The sequence below is a fragment of the Leptosomus discolor genome, chromosome 10, assembly GCF_034619465.1.
Source record: "Leptosomus discolor isolate bLepDis1 chromosome 10, bLepDis1.hap2, whole genome shotgun sequence".
NCBI lineage: Eukaryota > Metazoa > Chordata > Aves > Leptosomiformes > Leptosomidae > Leptosomus > Leptosomus discolor.
The window spans coordinates 18,593,485-18,611,621 of NC_141400.1; the positions used below are offsets into that span (position 1 = coordinate 18,593,485).

The 18,137-nt window shown below is 44.2% G+C and overlaps 1 protein-coding gene across 1 annotated transcript; it reads left to right on the forward strand.

Annotated features, from left to right (window-relative positions):
- Positions 1 to 841: 841 nt before the first annotated feature.
- On the forward strand, positions 842 to 17,701 carry PPP2CA (protein phosphatase 2 catalytic subunit alpha). Its single transcript, XM_086471184.1, has 7 exons — positions 842 to 1,004; positions 13,239 to 13,448; positions 13,939 to 14,112; positions 14,344 to 14,433; positions 14,884 to 15,045; positions 15,795 to 15,913; positions 16,661 to 17,701. Exons 1-7 carry the CDS (start codon positions 903 to 905, stop codon positions 16,731 to 16,733), a joined length of 930 nt encoding a protein of 309 aa, XP_086327310.1. The 5' UTR covers positions 842 to 902; the 3' UTR covers positions 16,734 to 17,701.
- Positions 17,702 to 18,137: the final 436 nt, after the last annotated feature.

Sequence of the window (18,137 nt, forward strand, 5' to 3'; positions counted from 1 at the left end):
TGCAAAGCCAGGCGAAGCGATGACAACCCCACCCCCCCCCCAGCAAACATCTGACAGGCCGGGCGGCCCGGCCAGCCTGCGCCCCCCGAGGAGCCGGCGCTCGGCACACCGGGAACAAGCCGCTTGGCTCTCCCGGGCAGGAGGGGCAGACACCTCCATGGCAGGCCGGCCACAGCCGCCCCCTCACAGCGGCGCCCTTCGCTCCCGCCTCAGGGCTGCGGGCGGGCGGGGCTGCGCCACCCCCTCTTTAAGCAACCCCCCCTGAGGAGGGCGCCGGCCCTCAGCGCTGAGCGGCACCGCCGGTCTCACGCACCCCAGGCCCAGCGGACTGCCGAGGCCGACGGGACCGGCTGTTCCCGACCAGGACTGCGGCGCAACGCCGCTCCTCATCCACCGAGCGGGTGGGCGGGCAACACCGCTCCCGGCAGCCACCTCCCGCGCATGCGCCGGCAGCCCCTCACTCGCAAAAGCGCAAGCACCGCCGCCTCTTCCACCCCCGCCGCTTTGTGCAGCGCGGGGCTGCGCAGGCGCAGACGCGTCCCCGGCTCCATCCCGCCGCCGCCGTTCTGCCGGTTGGGCTGGTCCTCCCCGATCCAGGCCAGCGCGCACGCGCGGTCCTGCCCAGCGACTGCACATGCGCCGTTGCCTCCCATGGCATTTCCCTCCCCCTCCCCGTAGTGGAAGCCGAGCTTGGTGACGTCAGGAGCGGCGGCCATTACACGGTCTGGTGCGAGGGAGCGGGCGGCAGAGCTGCAGCAGCCGAGAGCGCCGCGCCGGCCGCCCGACTCGCCGCGCTCCGGGCCCCTTCGGTATCCGCCGCCTGTCCTGCCGCGTCGCGGCCGCCGCTGGGAGCGCGGATCGCAGGGACCTCCGGGGTGGTGCGGGAGGAGGGGGAGAGCGGGATGGAGGAGAAGGTCTTCACCAAGGAGCTCGACCAGTGGGTGGAGCAGCTCAACGAATGCAAGCAGCTCTCCGAGGGGCAGGTGAAGAGCCTCTGCGAGAAGGTGAGGGGCAGCGAGCGGGCGGGCGGGCGGCGGGGCCGCTCCCCCGCCGGCGGGTGAGGGGGTTGCGGGGAGGCGGTGGGGGTAGCGGCCGGCTCGCCGCGGGGAGGCGGCGCCCGGTGCGGGAGCCCGCGGGGTCGGGGTGGGCGCTCGGCGGGAAGGCGAGCGGCCGTGGAGCTGGGGAGGGGTGCTGCCGGGCGGGGATGGCGCCTTTCGGCCGGGTAGGTGAGGGGGTCCGCGGGAGGGACGCGGGAAGAGGCGGTGGGAGGGGAGCGGGTCGGCGGGCCGGGGCCTCTCGGGCGGCTCCGCGGGGCTGGCTGGCGGCCGACCCGCCGGCGGGGGGGAGCGGGAGTCGGGCGAGCTGCGGCCCCTCCGCGGGCGGATCCGCGCCCCCTCTTGCTGCGCTGGGAGCCTGGCTCCGCCTCCCGCTTTTTCATCGCCTCCTAAAATGGCGCCGCTGCCGGGATTCTCAGGAGAGACCCCCGAGCGGGGCCGCCATCCCGGGGCCGTGGGCGGCCGGGCGGCGCTGCCCCGGCCCTTCTCCGCTGCCCTTTCCCTTCCTCGGGACCCGGGCGGCGCGGCCGGCCCCGGACGGCGTCGGCTGGGCGGGAGGGAGCCGTGCCCGCCGCTGGGCCGCGGCTGCCGGTCTGGCCGGCCGTCGGGTGCGGAGGGTCGCGAGTGAATCGGTTAAAATTTCAGAGGAGCTCTAAGTATGTAAGTTATTACAAGGAAAATAAAAACTTAGGATAACCAGTTGAGAACTACAGGGGGCAGAGAACTGCTGCTTTGATTTTTTTTTTTTTTTTTCCCCATGATCTAAATAAGTGCAGATGCGTTTATAACTAGTTGAAGGGCACGTTAGCTTTGGGACTTTGGTTCCTCTGAATAAGTTTCTGGGTTTCATGAAGCTCATAGAATAGCCAGTTGAGATCCCCTATTTATTTTCATGCTGATGGATTGAAGATGTTGAGACTTCGATGTTAAGAGCACTGTGATGATTGAGACACTTATGGTTTAGGAAGGTCTTAAAATCAGCCCAGGATAGATTGCCTTTTGGAAATTCAAGGAAAAATTTGTCCTAGTAGCATCCAGCTACGTTTTCCAATCGGATTCTAATTCTACATGTAACTTAATAGCTGAGCAGGTTGTTTTGATTACTCAAGGTTTTACGTATTCCTACATTTTTAGGCTGAAGGAAGTAATATTTGTGGACTGTTTGGGAACTGGAAATTAAGGAATATGGGAAGTTACTGATGTACTAGCTTCTAAAGAAGCCTGTGTACCTGCCATGAGAAGTAATTAGAATACTTTAAATTTGGCATCATGCCTTCAAATACTACAACGTGGTGTTTTGGAAGCAGTTTGTTTCCAGAGGACTGTCTACAGACTTACTAAAGAACTTGCAGTGGTTTTGACCAGACTGGTTCTTGCTTGAGTACAAATTTTAGTTCAGTATTATTCCAGCACCTTAAAATTGTTACCATTTGATACAGTTTGTGTATTTTAAATGATGTTGCAAGCCAGTGGCTATGTCATTGCCTGACTATTTTTCATGTGCATCTCTAATGACAGTGGTCCAGCTTCTTCCTTGTATTGCTTTTTTGGAGAGGTGAGCGTGCCGCTTGCCATCATTTATAAGCCAATGCTGGTGCAGGGTCCTGAATGCCACATGAGTGGGTGTGGTTTGTAAGGTGGTGTGGTAACTTGCAGGAGGAATATACAAAAAGCTTGCAATTTACTGGGGGTTTTTGATAGCTGAGGAGCAGGCATACCATTAGAAATTCCTTACAGAAGGTACTGTAGTCACAGTCATCATTGTGGCGCAAGACGACATTTTCATTTTTTCCCAGTGAAGAATGGAAATGAGTTGTATTTCTGGATTAATGTGTAATGCTCGTCACCAAAATAATGGTAGATAAAAGGAAAGGTCACAGAAAGTTGTGGGTCTTAACTGCTGTGTTTTGAGGTGAGAGAAGTCTACCTGAAAAATATCACTGAGCAGCAACCTCACGGTGCCTCAAGCTGGGTGGATACGAGCCGGCTCCAGACCAAAGGTGGGATTTCTCTGGGTAGCATCATCCTGTGGGTAGCATGACCCTGTGCTTGAGCTGAAATTCACTCTGACAGGTTTGCGGTCAGCACTTCGCAGGGTACAGGCACGTGGCTGCTCCTGTGAAGGAGAGACGGTTTGTTGCTGATAACTGCAGGTGGATTTACTGGGACTTCCTGCTAAGCGTTGGTGAGTTTCTACATGGTTGCTGGTGCGAGGAATTGGAAGTAGGCCCTCGAAGTCCGAGTTTTCCATCAAGTTGTCTCTGCCCCCTTGAGTGGGAAGCCGTGTTCGTGAAAGCAGGTTGTTAGTTGAATTCTGTGCCCTCCTGCTGAGGTACAGCATTTGCTTTAAAGTGTTTCCATGCTCCCAGCACTGAATCTCAGAAGCTTTGCTGAGTTGTGCTTTGTTTTGATTGTCTTAAGTAGTTTCATGGATGTAATCGCACCCAAAGGTTATGTTTTTTCCATGAAGAGCTTAAATTGTTAAGGGCAGTGTCAAATATAGCTACTGTTCCAAAGGACAAATAAAGACCCTGCTAGGTATAAACTGTCATTCTTCACCACTCTGAATCGTTGCTAGGGCTAGTTAAAATAAACAAATAAATAAAAAGATCTTTGCAAGGGCTTTTCCCCCGTAACACTATTTGATTGGATGATCTTCCTGACTGGTATTTCTTGATCTGCTGGGATTTCATGCATGCAGCTTGGTGCCTGTCTAATAAGAAGAAGCCTAAGGGCTCCCTTGTATTTCAGTATTGATATCTAAAGAACCTAACAGCTATTTATGAGCATAATTAAGTGTGGCCATTCGTGCATCTCAGTTACTTTCTTAGTGCATCTTGCATTGTGGTTACCTGGAGGGTGGTAGTGGTTGTACTGGGCAGAAATGTCTTCTAAGTCTCGGAATAATTTGTAACCATGGATAATACATAATACTTTCACGCGTGATTGGAAAAAAGATGAACCTCTGAGTGGCGGTTAAGTTGTTCTAGTCTTAATGTGCTATGTATTTTACATCAGTTGTGTGACCAATTGTGCGTGCTTTGCTTAAGGATTTGCCAGGTTTTGAAGGAGCGGTCCAAATGTACACTGTATAGTTGCTGTTACACATCAGCAGTGTTTGTCCTGTTAATGCTGAGTTGTTTGTTGACTGTTGTCTGTTAACAGAGGAGAAAGGAAGTCCTTTATTGCCAGGTGAGGATTTTTCCTCTGGCCATTTTCAATGAAAGGATGCTGTTTTGAAGCATTGTTCTTTTCCATACTTTGTGAGGGTAGAGGGAAGTGGTCTGGTCTCCTCGCTGTGGTGTATAAATGCCCTTTATTACAGTTGATAGGGGAGTAGAAGGTGGGAAAATAGTCTAAAAATGCACAAAGGAGTGATTTGAATTTGTGGATAGTCACCTTCTGAAATAACCAGTGGAATCTAGTGCAGGTGGAGGCAGGGATATCGGAGTGTCTTCCCTGGAAATACTAGTCTGTAATTAAGTGGGTTTGGAGATGGCATCCAGTTTTTAGAAAAAGATGACAATTTGGCCATGTATGCCGTTTAGAGTGTTCAGGGTTCTCTTCCTGTGTACTTGAATTACTAGTAAAATACATCTGGTTAGTGCTGCTATCCAAGATTTTTTAAACTCTGTGAAGGACTGTTGCTGGTAAAGGCATTCAAGAAACCTTGATTCAAGCCCTGTCTCCTGCAGCTTTTGATCTGTAACGATGATCTTCGTTATATTTGCTTTTTGATTTGTCATTCATAGTATGTTGCTGGGCCGTACTGATTCTCTGGTATGACCTCGTTAATGGTGTATTTTTCTAATTTTTTTCCTGTTGCAAAACTCCCTTGTTTAACACGACATCTTCCAAGTTAGATTAGCCGAGACTGATTGCAGATGAGAACTAACCAAGATGCATGTCCCCACTGCAGCTCTGTGAGCTGCTTGAACTTGTCTCGCTTCTGTTAAGTGCCGTAGTTCTGGGAGGGCAGTGTGTTACTGATGAAGCTTTCTTTTGGGTCAAACCTGCCCCCCGTGATCAAAGTTCAGTTTCTCTAATGCATAGGACTGTGGATCTCACTCCTGTGCTTTAAGCAGTTACTGCCTTGAGATGTCTGCCCCACTTCTTTTTCAGACAGAGACATGCACGTGTTCCGTTCTGCCTCCTCTGCTGCTGGGGAGTTACCTTTCTTAGCTGGTTATTTTTGGCCAGAAGTGAGTGTTTTAAATTGTCCCCAGCTGCGTTTGCAAGGGCTTTTCCATTAGCTACCTTCTGCATTCCCATATCATTACATGGAACATCACAAATAACTATTCTTCAGTCAAGGATGATTGTAAAAATGAACATTCCTGTCCCAACTTGCTGTCAATCAACTGAAAAACCTGCCTGTTCAGAATTCCCTGCTAGTAAGACTTCCATGCAGTGGGCTGTGTGTTGGATAAGTTCTGTGTCCCTCCATGTCTGCCCCTGGCAGGAGAAGAACGTGGGCAGCGTTTCATTCCTCCTTGCTGCTGCATTGGCTTCTGGATTTACAAGGGAACCCTTGGACTACTGCCCGTGGCGGGAGGGCCCTCTTCAGTGGCTCTGGGGCTGTGGGAGACCAGAAGGTGGGTTAGGGCTCCTTCCGCTGCTGCTTTGTTGAACGTACCCGGGGATCAAGCCGTTAATGGGTATGTATAGTTACACCTTCCATCTCTGAAGAGTTACAGGTGTATTGTGAAAAGGCTTTTGTGACGTTTTAATAACTGTGTTTTAGATTATTCTGGAACACTTCCACAAAAAAATCTTTTCACTCCCAGTGTTCTGTGTTGGGTTTTTTTATGATGGTTGGTAATATAAAACAGAAATTGTCTCTCTGCACAAAAGGCATTTGAAGTGTCATCCTTGCTAGCTTTCTCACCTAGTCCTGATTATACTTACAATTTGATGTGCGTTTGAGAATTTAGTCTCGTATATGCCACGTCTTGTACCATCAGCAGCTTTCTAATTTTTTTCAGTTCTAGGAAATTCTGTAAAATTGAGTTGTGCTGGCAGTTAGTTGTGGAGTTCTTTTAACTACCACATTAGTTGTGATCAAAAAGGAGTGAAAGATATTTTTGTGTTGTTTTAGAAGTTATTTTGGGCAGAAGTAATCATTTGTAAGTCAGAGCAAGCTCCTACTCGCGTTCTACCAATTTAAGGCCCAGGACATGGATGAGGCTGTAGATTGATGTCCTCTTCCAAACCTACCTATGGCAAGGCAGTTGCCTCCTCAGCTCTGATGACAGAGCTGCTTTGGGTGCTCCCTGGCCGTTCTCTGTTAGTCATCCGGGCTGCCTGGGACAGCAGAATAACCCAACCTGTCTGGCAGGCGTTGGGGCGGCCTTGTACAAACAGCCGTGTGAGGGGAGTCCAGGGAGCAGTGACGGAATTTCCATCGTCGCTCAGGGACCCTTGCACACTACACGTGTGTTCAGGAACACAGTTGTTTCCCTCGGTTCCTTTTCCTTAGGCAGTATGTGAAGCTGGAAAACTAGTTTCTTCCTAGCAGAAGAATAAATACTGGAGCTAAATGGCTGAGTAGTCAGGTCTCTAGTATTTCTGCTGGGGATACTGGAAATGCCTTCCAATATAGGTGTTACGTGCTTGCTAGTTGGTTTTGAAGTATGTTTCTTGAGTTTTAACACTCATGCCTACCCATCCTCCAGCTGGTATCCTGACTGTACCTTTAACATGACCGTGCCTACCTGTGCTTGGAGTTTGAGCAAAAGAGTTGAAAACCTTTTGAGTTTATTACGTGACGCTGGACTTGCGAATGGATATCGGGCACAACTAGTTTGGGAATAGCGTTAGCCTACTTCTGTTTTCTTTTTTTAATGACTTGAGTGATACAAAATGAATAAAGCTTGTTCTAGAGACGGGACTGAAGACCATCTCTGTGTAAGTGGTCAGCTTCATGCATTACTGCTGTGGCTGTGTTTCTTGGAACCCCCACGTAGAGGAAGATGTCTGGATTTCCTGAGCTATTTGACCTCCTGTATTTTTAAAGATTTTTCTAGACTTTGTTTTCTTTTTCATTCAGAGTTAAAGTCACTAAGTTCTTTTGTATGAAGCAAAATAGTGACATGTAATTCTTTCAGAGCAGCCCCTTCCTATCCTCATTTTCCATCTGGTCTTGTCAAGTACTGATACTTAAATAGCAAGTCGCCTTGCCTCCCAAGTCTACCTCTGAGGGAAAGACTACTGAGTGTGTAAGACTGCTAATGGCTTTTCCAAATTGAAGCATTGAGGGGACTACCAAGGCTGCCAGTGGTGTTGGTCGTTACGCTGTAATACAAAGGAGTAGAGGGTTATTTGGCAGAAGTTCACTGCCCCCATGCTTTCTTGTAGACCTTCTGGAAGTTACAGGAGAAAAAGGAAGGTGGTGTCTCATTTAATCTTAATGCAGTACTGGCATTAGGGTTGATCTTTTGTTTGGCTAACATCTTGTGCTTAACTGGTCTCTCTTCTAACCAAGTAGGAATTGCTGAAAGAGAAAGGGAGCAGTTGTGGCCAGGTTTTGGAGCAGTGAGGAAGGGTACTGTACTGTGTGTTTTGAAATACAAAGCTGACTGGAGTTTATGCTTTTTTTGGTTAGTTAATTGCCTGTTCTTGTTCACTGGCAAATAGTCATTCATACATGAGCTACTAAACTTCCATGTTGTGCACTTTAAATTCAAATGAAACTTAGGAGTTAATTTGTTAGTTCTGTTTGTCCTGTCCCAAGAAAATTAAGGGCTACAAATGCAATGACCACATCGTGACACGTGTTCTCAGGAGCTGCGCTGTGACTCTTCGACGAGGCATGCCTTGTTTTGCTTTGAGTTCTCAGCCTTCAGTATCACTGGTAGTGAAAGGTTAGAAGCGGAGGTGTAGGAGCTAGTCACAAAACCAGAGAGGGAGCAGGTTGCTTATCTTCTATTTCAGTCCTGGGAAAAGAGTATTTTGCTGCTGTGCTGCTTCTGTGTGGATGGAACTCCTGGTTTTACTTATTTGGAATACTAAATAATTAAGTGTCAGTGGGGAGCTTTGTATTTTAATTTTGTTCCTACTTAGACATTCACACTGAACTCCTTAGTGGATTCCAAAGTTCAGCAGAAATCAGTTTCCCTGTTGTCATGCAATCTGACTGCTATTGTACCGTCTTCGCAGAAGGGTGATATTGGAGGCCTCGTTTCTCTAGTTTTGTTCAAAGTGTCAGACAGTGAGTGAAAATGCCTTTTGCTCTAAAAATGACGAGCCCACCTTTGTCTGAACATGTTATCTTTCCTCTGCAAGTAAGGGGTGGGGGGAAATCCTTAAATTGAAGGAAACAAATGCATCCAGTCTGCAGAAGACTTGCTGACTGTAATGGATGACTTTGCTTGGAACTGGAATCTCTTCCAGGCGCTGGTGTTTGGCCAGCTACAATCAGTATTCATCCCCATTAGCCGATCATTGGGCCTTTAGTCACATCCTGTGCATCGTGAGGACAGGAAATTATGGGTGTGGTTGAAGTCTTCGATCTCATCGAAATATCTTTATGGTAACTACAAATACTTTTTTTTTTCTGTGTTACAGTGGATACTTCTCAACACACCCAGACAGCATGGTGGGTTGCAGGTGTGAATTCTGGTCTGCCAAGAATGGCACATGACCATCTGCAACCCTGACTTTGGAGCTGCGTTGTCTAATTAAAATAATGGTTGTAGTTCCTTCACTGAGTTGGTGGTAATCTTTTGGTAAGTGCTTTATAGCACCAGTTCACTGCCATGCAGCCGTTCCAAGCATTGTTCTACAATTCTACAAAGCCACAGTAATGTTTACTGCCTTTTTTAATTCCCCTGATGTACCCCAGAGTTTTTCAGGGTAGATATTTGGTTTGAGCTGTCAGAGCTCCTGCTGGAATGTACGGATCTAAGAATGGGTAGGAGGGATTGAGAGATAGCTGGTATGTTTTGGAAACCTAAAGGAATTTGGGTACGGATTAATTCCGAGGGTTTTTCAGAAATGGACCACTTGAAATTAATTCTGTGAGGCAATGCTGATGGCGTACCCTGAGCATGAGGGAAACTTGCTTGTCCTCAGCAGAGAGTGAGTTGAGAAAGAGAATGGATGGATTATAGCCTATATGGCTCTTGACTCTGAGCCTTCATCTGTGGCATATAGGATAAAAATATTTTCAGGGAAGAGGGGAAATAGGTGATAGATACCTCTGCATACATACAACCCCTGCATCTTGTTAAATAAAATTGTGGAGATATGAAAACCATATGGTAGTAATTTTAATGGTCGTACAGGTTTTTTGATGCTTATCCCTGACTGTTCATTATAAAATGCAGAGTTTACACTTGGATCCTGCATTGCTTTAAAGCAGTGAAGCTAATCTTTGTGTTTTAAGAACAGTGTTTTGCAAAGATGTGCTTTGTAAACAAAGGCAACAAAACAGTGCTTTACTGTTCATCTGTCCATCTAGAAGCTGTGCAGCAGTCCAGGAATGTTTTAATTCTCAAATACTGGCTTGTATTTTTTTTATGCAGTGCTACTTGGTTTACAATAACGTGAAAATTTGTTGGTTTCTTGTGTGTTTAAACCAGTATTGGTTTTATTCTTCTTGTCTTTTGGGTGTTTTGGGATTGTACAAGTTGCCTCTTAACAGAAAAACTGTTGAGTAAGCCAATGTTTCAGATACCAAGTAGGAATGAATTCCAGTCACTATGACTAAGCTGAAGTGTATTTGATATGTGCTTATTGTTCGAACTTTGAGATTGGTCTCAGTGAAATACGTGACTTTCCACCTCAGCACTTGTTCATGACAGCATTTTACTTAGCTCTTCTTATGCCCTTCTTGTGCAACTGTGTCTTCTAGCTACATGTTTTTTCTGCATTAGACTTTATTGGTGTAAAATTAGCATTTATCAGTTTGAAGTAATGGCTTCTTCTCGGTCTTAAACTGTATCTGTTTGCATTTGATTTTGAAATCTGAGAGTGTGTAGTGCTGAAAAACTAGTGAAGCTGATTTGAAGACTGGGTCGTACAACTGTGATGTAGTAGGCTGTTGTTGCTGAGTTTTTGCTTAATTAATCTCTTTCAAATCGTGGAATACCACTGTAAGTTAAACTTTCTGTGGAGTGGGGTACTTAGGAGGATTGAAGACAGGCAGAAGTTCAAGACTGTCTTAATATTAAGAACTGTTGAGTACTGAAAAAAGATTGAGAAATAAAGGCACTAATAAATGTTCAAGAAAAATCTGTTTCAGAATTGGATAATCGTTTATCCTGGTGATAAGCAGTGAAACCTGCATGTTTCAAAATGTTGATGTCAAAATACTGCAAAGCGTTGCACTGTTGCCCTTTGTGGCAATAGGTCACTGGGGTTTTGAAGTACAGGGGATCAGATGTGTGTCTCTTCCCTAGTTCTCCTTCAGCAGATGGTTTGATGAAGGAATACTCTGTTGTGCTGAAGGTGGCTGAAAAATGTTCTGTTGCTTCCTCTCTGGGGGAATGTGGAGGAGAGCTGCTGGTGGGAAACCCAGTTCGTTGGGGGGAGGATGGACAGGGATGGACGTGGAGTTGTGTGATGTAGCTGAGTAAGTGGCATCATTGTGGATCTTGGGGAGAGGATCAATAAAGAGGGAGCGGAACTGGAGGAGGTGGCACAGGGTGGTGTGTGGTCCAGTACAAAGTCAGGGTCACAGGCACTTCAGTGCTACTGGTGATAGATTACCTTTGTGAAACTTGGATTGTGGAGTTGTAATGTTGCACATACTGTTGTCTTACCAACTTGTGGTTTTGTTATGTTGCAGTATATTTTTTGCTTTACCCTTTTATAGGAATTGGTTTCATGTGGAAATCTGGGGTATGGTTGATGGACCACTTGGCGGTGGCTTGTTTTCAGGGTGTTATTTTTTTCCTGCTTTCACCCCGCTGAAGCTCTTTTGTAGAACAAGTACACTGCTTAAGCACATTGGTAGATGCCACTGTTAATGCTGTGGGACATAAGAGTGTGAGTGGATTAAGCGGTTCATAACACGGTATTTCATGAAACTTGCTTCAGAACATGGAGATACTGAAATCCTTGCACCAGCATTCCTCCGCTGCAGGATTTAAATAGGGATTGCTGTTTTGCAGGTTGACCTGGAACAGTCTTTTTCTATCAGAGTAGCTGTCTGACTTACCTACGTTTGGTCATAGGCATATCTGAGTGATTTAATATTTCAAAAACCGAAGAAGCAACAACTCTGCTGCTGAGAACTATGCCATTTTAATCTCGGTCAGCATAAACATTGCATACCTTTGATGAAAAATGAATGCTGTGTTCTTTGTGCAATGCTTCCAGTGGGTTAAGAAAATACAGCGGTAGAAAGCTTTCTAATTAAAGAGTAGGGTTTTATATTGAGGCGCTATAAGCATCTGTAACGTTGTCTGTCAAAAGGAGAATTAAGGCAGCTAATGCTTCGGAATGCAACAGTGTATTAGAATAGGCTAAGGCTGTTAAAACACCTTCAAAACATCCGGTGAGTGTCACGGCATTAAAATGAACTTAAGTCAGTCATATCTTAAAATAAATCTACAGTTTTAGCATCTACCACAAGCCAGCAATGACCTATCTTTAGTACTAGGCACGGCATGAGTGGAAACTGTCATATGAGATTGACTTTTGATGTAAATATTTCTGGAGAGTGATTTAACTCTGTTGCTCACACTGTAATATCTAAAGCTCTGTGTTTTACAGGGTGCTTAACCCTGGTTGCATTTTTGCATTTCTTTCCAGTGTTGAATGAGATGCTGAACTTCGTGAATCTCCATCATTAAACTATGTGTTGCTGGCACTTTCCTTGTTTGAAGTGGTGACCGAGGTGGTTAGCCTGGGCAAGGTGCAGGAGCAGGGAGACCACTTTTGGGGGCGGAGTGTCAGTCACTGTCCCACTAATGGCTTCATGGATAGGCTGGAAACTTGGGACACAGCAGCATCTTTCTTAATAGCTTGGCTCGTGTCAGTACCCAGTATTTAATATACTGTTTAGATTTTAGCTTCAAATGTTTCTTTCATCACCTTTTAAAATCTAATGCTCTTCAGATTATGGTGAATTTTTCTAGTGTCTCAAAATACTTCTTTGCTTAGCAGAAACCCCCCAAAAATGAGTATGCTGCTTTAGTTGTTGGATTAGGTTTGAGAAGATTAAGAAAAGTGACCCTAAAATGAATGTGGTATTGCTCTTCCATCTGTTTCCTGTACTGGTGGATGTTACAGAATATTTTGGATTCAGTGTGGCCTGTGCATAGGTGGTATCTGGTGCTGTTCCTGCAAGTCTTGTTAGGCATCTTGGGTTATAAAATAGACTACAGTTTGTATATATTCTCTTGTCATTCTGGTAATGAGGTAAAAAAGGGATCTTTGTGAATAGGAGTACTGGTGGTTGAAAGGCATCTTTGTGGATGGTAACTTGTAAACTTGTTACTATTTATATTTCTAAAACTCTCTTTCAAAGATTATTGTGGCATGTGGTTGGTGACTGCTCTGAGAACAAACTGTAACAACTGGCAGGGTGATGGTACAATTAAGCAATTCTTGGTTATTTCAAAATTACCTTTCTGATGCTATATTTAGCTTGTGCTTCTTCATACAAACTGCCTTTGTCTGCAACTTTTATGTGCACGATTTTGTGGAAAGAAATGCTGATGACAAAGATGTTTCCCTACTTTAGTTTATAAGGACTCACAGCTCGGTGTTACCTGGGTGTACTTACACACACAACTTGTTCAGAAAGCTCGTGCGGGTAACGTGCCTGCTCCACGGTCGCTGCTACCACTGGGTGTTAGTCACCCTCTCGCTTCTGCTTCACGTAGGACTCTCTGCCTTTGCCTTCAGAGATGTGGGTGTAGATGGGTGGCAAACAGTCTCCTGAAGCAAGACATCAGGAGTGTAGAACTCCCTGGGAGCTGTTCCTGGCTGATAACGGCTGTGCTCCCCTCCCCGAGGTTGGCTGTGTCTGAGTTCACGCTTTTGGAGGGTTGGAGATAAGGCACTGACATGATTTTGTGATTTAATTTTTCTTACCTCAGGCCCTTCAGACAAGGAAGGGACAAGAGCTCATAAAGAGAGCAGGTAGTAGAGAGCTGGAAGTGGTAGAGCATGCTTTGAATAGAATGGCTGTTCACAGACACATTCACAATCGATGTGTGTTTTGTTTTACAGGCTAAAGAAATTTTGACAAAAGAATCTAATGTACAAGAAGTGCGATGTCCAGTCACAGTCTGTGGAGATGTCCACGGACAATTTCACGACCTCATGGAACTTTTCAGAATTGGAGGCAAATCACCAGACACAAACTATTTGTTTATGGGGGACTATGTTGACAGAGGCTATTATTCAGTGGAAACAGTCACATTGCTTGTAGCTCTTAAGGTAACTTTTCTTCTTGGCTGTATGATTCTGTATAGAATACATATAGTTACTATCCTTGCTACACTTAATACCTATTAGGATTTGCACTGCACTGGTATTAGGCACAAAAATGAAATGTTGGCTGTCCTAGTTTTTGAAGATACTTCTGAAAAAAAAAAAAATTAACATTCAGGTGCAAGCCTGAACTTTTCTAAAATGAGTGCTGTTTATTTTTTACTTGCCTGAGTAGCAATCTTTAAGAACTTGCTTGGAGAGATCAGCTTAATGCACAGGTGTAGTGAAGTCCAGGAGAGACAAACTGTAATTAATCTCAAAAGTATTTGGCAGCTGCAGGTTTGAATGCATTATCCCTTCTCAAAGGGTATAATTGAATCTTTGTCATAAGAAGAGTTTGGTTTGTATTGCTTTATTGACACGTGAAGGGTGCAAACTCTGGGTTTTGGGAAGATGTACCTATTTTGATGCCTCTAAAATAAACTGTTATGTTTAGGTCCGTTACCGTGAACGTATCACAATTCTTCGAGGGAACCATGAAAGCAGGCAAATCACACAAGTATATGGTTTCTATGACGAATGTTTAAGAAAATACGGAAATGCAAATGTTTGGAAATACTTTACAGACCTTTTTGATTACCTGCCTCTAACTGCCTTGGTGGATGGCCAGGTATGTAGGTATTTGTCAAAGTTAAATTTTTAATTAAATTAATTAAATTAAATAGTTGTGAAGGGAGCTGTTAACGCTGGATTCTATCACTCTCAGCTTTAAAGGAATCTCTTGCAGATAGGCTGAACGTATATGTATGATAACACTTGCATTTATACTAGACAATTATAATTGCACTGATACAATTAATGTAAATGAATGGGATAAACTTCATCCATCTGACTCTTACAGATTTTCTGTCTACATGGCGGCCTCTCTCCATCGATAGATACACTGGATCACATCAGAGCACTTGATCGCTTGCAGGAAGTTCCCCATGAGGTATTGACAACCAACATTCTAAACGCGTGGGGTTCGTGATTCAGCATATATTGGGTGTTTGAGCCCACAGACCGAAAATGAAATTCAAAACAACTTAGCAATATGAAAGTGTCTGTCTTCCTGTTCTAGTTTTTTGAAGGAAAAATGAGGGGCATGTTGTTGCCTAAAGAAACAAACACACTTAGTGTGCCTAGAATCTGGACAGGTATGACTTCATGGTCTCAGATGAGAACTACTTGTATGAAAGTTCTTCATTCAGGTTAACTTCTTGGTAGTATTTCAAGTGTTAACTGCACTAGCTGTTGTAGTTGATAGCTGTTCTTTTTTTTAAGTCTTAAGAGATGCCACAGTGAGTTGTGTGTGGGTGGTGCGTGTCTGGGTGTTCTGTGGTTTTGTTTGGGTTTGTTTTTTTGCACTCTGGTCCTGAAACATCTTCTGCATCACTTACAGGGACCAATGTGTGACTTGCTATGGTCAGATCCAGATGACCGTGGTGGCTGGGGCATTTCTCCTCGAGGTGCAGGTTACACATTTGGACAGGATATTTCAGAAACCTTTAACCATGCTAATGGCCTTACGTTGGTTTCAAGAGCCCATCAGTTGGTAATGGAGGTAAGGACGGGATAGCCGCTGTGGTTAAACTTCTGCTTGCATATTGGTCCGTTAATAGCATGTGCTGCTGTGACAACTGATGATCCAGCTGAGAGTCTTCCAGAAACTCTCCTTTGATGGTATTCATCTGCTGCTAAAGGAGTTTCTCAATCTGACAGTGGAGTGACCTTTATTTTGACCTTTTTTCTGAAAATTTACAGTAATGTCCCAAAACAGACCTCGGTAGTAGAGGTGGTGTTGCATTTCTGTGTCAGTAAAAAGGTTCTTAAAGATAAATGCTGAGTCTCTTGATAAGGAACTACACACAAATATGTGTGTCTTAAAAAGATGCATTTTTCCTTTTTTGCCTTGGATATGTGGTTTTATTCTTAGTCTCTAGTTGTCCCTGACAGTTAAGGGTTTTAAGTATGTCTGGATTCTGGTTTTGGTGATCACAGCTGAAGATTCAGAACAGATTGTGTATTTCAGAATTGCTGTTATAATTTTTTAACGCTAATGCAATGGAGAATTCCTGCTGGGTTTTTTTTAATGTTTAGCTCATCCTTACTAGTAAGAAGCAACATATAAAGGCTGAAATTCCTTTTTGCCCTTCTCTCAAGAAGACAAAGATGGAGCCTTAGTCTTACTTAAAATGACACTACAAATGCCACTTAGGGGTTTGCATGGTAAAAATTCAGTCAGGTGGTTATGTGGGGTACAACAAATGAACTTGGCTGTCATATTCTTTGTTTTATTTTTTCCCTTTCCAGGGGTACAACTGGTGCCATGATCGGAACGTAGTAACAATTTTCAGTGCTCCAAACTATTGTTACCGTTGTGGCAACCAGGCTGCAATTATGGAACTTGATGATACTCTAAAATACTCCTTGTAAGTATGTTTAAGAATGAGAATTGCATTGCCCATGATTTTAAGATAGTTGCTGTAGCAAGATACCACTTAATTATTGTGTTAAGGTCTGTTTTTTTTTCCCTGTACACCTTTGGGAGGTGAAGTGAATGTGGAATTGTTGGAGTAGTCGCATCTAAAGTCTTGGTGTCAAATATGTGGAACAGTTGTTGACATCTTGTCAGATTGAAGTGAGACTCCTCTGTTTTGTGAAGTTTAATGAAATACTAGTGAGGCATGTGATTTGAGAGTAGGAGTACTCTGTCAGGGCTGAGGTGATGCCCTCCTGTCGGTCTAGGGCAAGAGACTTTGGGAATCTTTGAATACTTCAGATGTTAGGATGTTGGTTTTTTAACTGAGGTTTCTAATTAACTACCTCAGCAGCAACTTTACTAGTAAATGAGGCAAAAGCATGGTGTAAACTGCCCCCTTTGACAATTGCTGGAGACTTTAACTTTCTAAATATATATAGTAATGTTTGACCAGTTTGAGTCTTAAAGCTGATTCGTTTCTCTCCAGTCCTTCATAGTAATCGTAAGAGCAGTTTAAAATATGGGGGTTATAAATACAAGCTAACAGGAGTGAATGAAGTTGAATTCTTGTTCTAAAAGACTTGCATTGGTTGAAAGAACGTGACAAGACTTACCTGTGTTCAGGCCGCTGCTCCTGTAAAACATGCCTGCATGTGACCTGTGCTCCTGCAGTGTCGTTAACACCTCTGCTTTTCAGTTTGCAGTTCGATCCAGCACCGCGCAGAGGTGAGCCGCATGTGACTCGTCGCACCCCAGACTACTTCCTGTAAAGAGATTTTAGACCTGTACAGTATTGCCATGAACCATATGTTGACCTAAAGGAAATGGGAAGAGCAACAGTAACTCCAAAGTGTCAGAAAATATTTAACATTCAAACTTGTTTTCACATGGACCAAAAGACGTGCCATATTCAAATACAAAGCCTCTTGTCGTCAACAACTGTGACCACTTTAGAATGAACCAGTTCATTGCATGCTGAAGCAACATTGTTGGTCAAGAAACCAGTTTCTGGCATAGCGCTATTTGTAGTTACTTTTGCTTTCTCTGAGAGACTGCAAATAATAAGATGTAGACATTAACACCTCGTGAATACATTTAACTTTCCATTTAGCTATAGCTTTATTCAGCATGACTGTAGATAAGGGTAGCAGCAAACAATCATTGAAGCTTAAAGAACATTTTTGAAATAAGTACCAAGGCCTCATATTTGTTCTGAAACTGTTTGTTTGTTTTATTTTCAGGGAATACTGTTTAATTTAATTGTATTGATTTTTTTTTTTGTCTGCACTCAGTTCCCTTTTCCACTCTTTGCCCTACCATATTGTCCCTTGTAATTGTCCGAGGATAGTGAATTACTTTGAACAGAACTGTTTTTTTCTGTAAAACAATGTTACTGCAGGACAGAGCTGCAGTGTTTTTCATAATAAACTTGTGAACTAAGTATGGAAAAATGTCAAATCCTAATTGCATCTCAGGTCAACTGTGGTGTAATAAACTAACATGTAGCTGGGTGGGTTTTACAAACTTGCATAGAATTTTCCACCTTCAATAACTAAAATTGAGGTGATTGGAGTGTGCTGGAAAACTCTGACCTTTAGAATTCTGTCCAGGGAGGTGCCTGGGCGTGTGTCGTCCCGCAGCTGAGCACAGCTCCCTTGTTACTGATGTGTTGCTCTCTTTCCCTCTCGGTGCTCTACTGGAATATTCAAAATGGAATAATACAGGATCACTTACTTGATTGAGCGTGTCTTTTTTTCAAGTGTAAATCTGAAGTCTGAGTCGTTTGCAATGTAGGTGCTAATACTTAAAACCATTTTCTGAAAAATGAAGAATAAAACCAGTTTTTTAAATATTAAAGGAAATAACTTGAAATTCGGTACTACGTGTATTGCCCAAGCTTCCCTTCTGAAAAAGTGGTATGTGTTTTATGTTGATTTCTGTTCATATTTCCTTTCTACAAATTTGCTTTCAGAATTTGAATCCTGATTTGGTTATTTTGTTCAAAACAGTAATTCAGATTTTATGCCCCTTTAAGGCTTGTGCTTGAAACTTAGCAGGCATATCTTAAAAAGACCTACCTGGCTGTTGTGTTGGTAGAGGACTTGATATTCATAATGTTTAAAAGACTTTAAATTCCTTGAGCACAGAGTAGGTTCTGCAACAACATAGAGGAT

What these genes read in the sequence shown, in the direction of transcription:
- PPP2CA (XM_086471184.1), top strand. Translation starts at nt 903, where the DNA reads ATGGAGGAGAAGGTCTTCACCAAGGAGCTCGACCAGTGGGTGGAGCAG. An exon ending in CTGCCTTGGTGGATGGCCAG is followed by an intron (nt 14,113 to 14,343) that starts GTATGTAGGTAT and finishes TGACTCTTACAG; the next exon opens with ATTTTCTGTCTACATGGCGG. An exon ending in GATACTCTAAAATACTCCTT is followed by an intron (nt 15,914 to 16,660) that starts GTAAGTATGTTT and finishes TCTGCTTTTCAG; the next exon opens with TTTGCAGTTCGATCCAGCAC.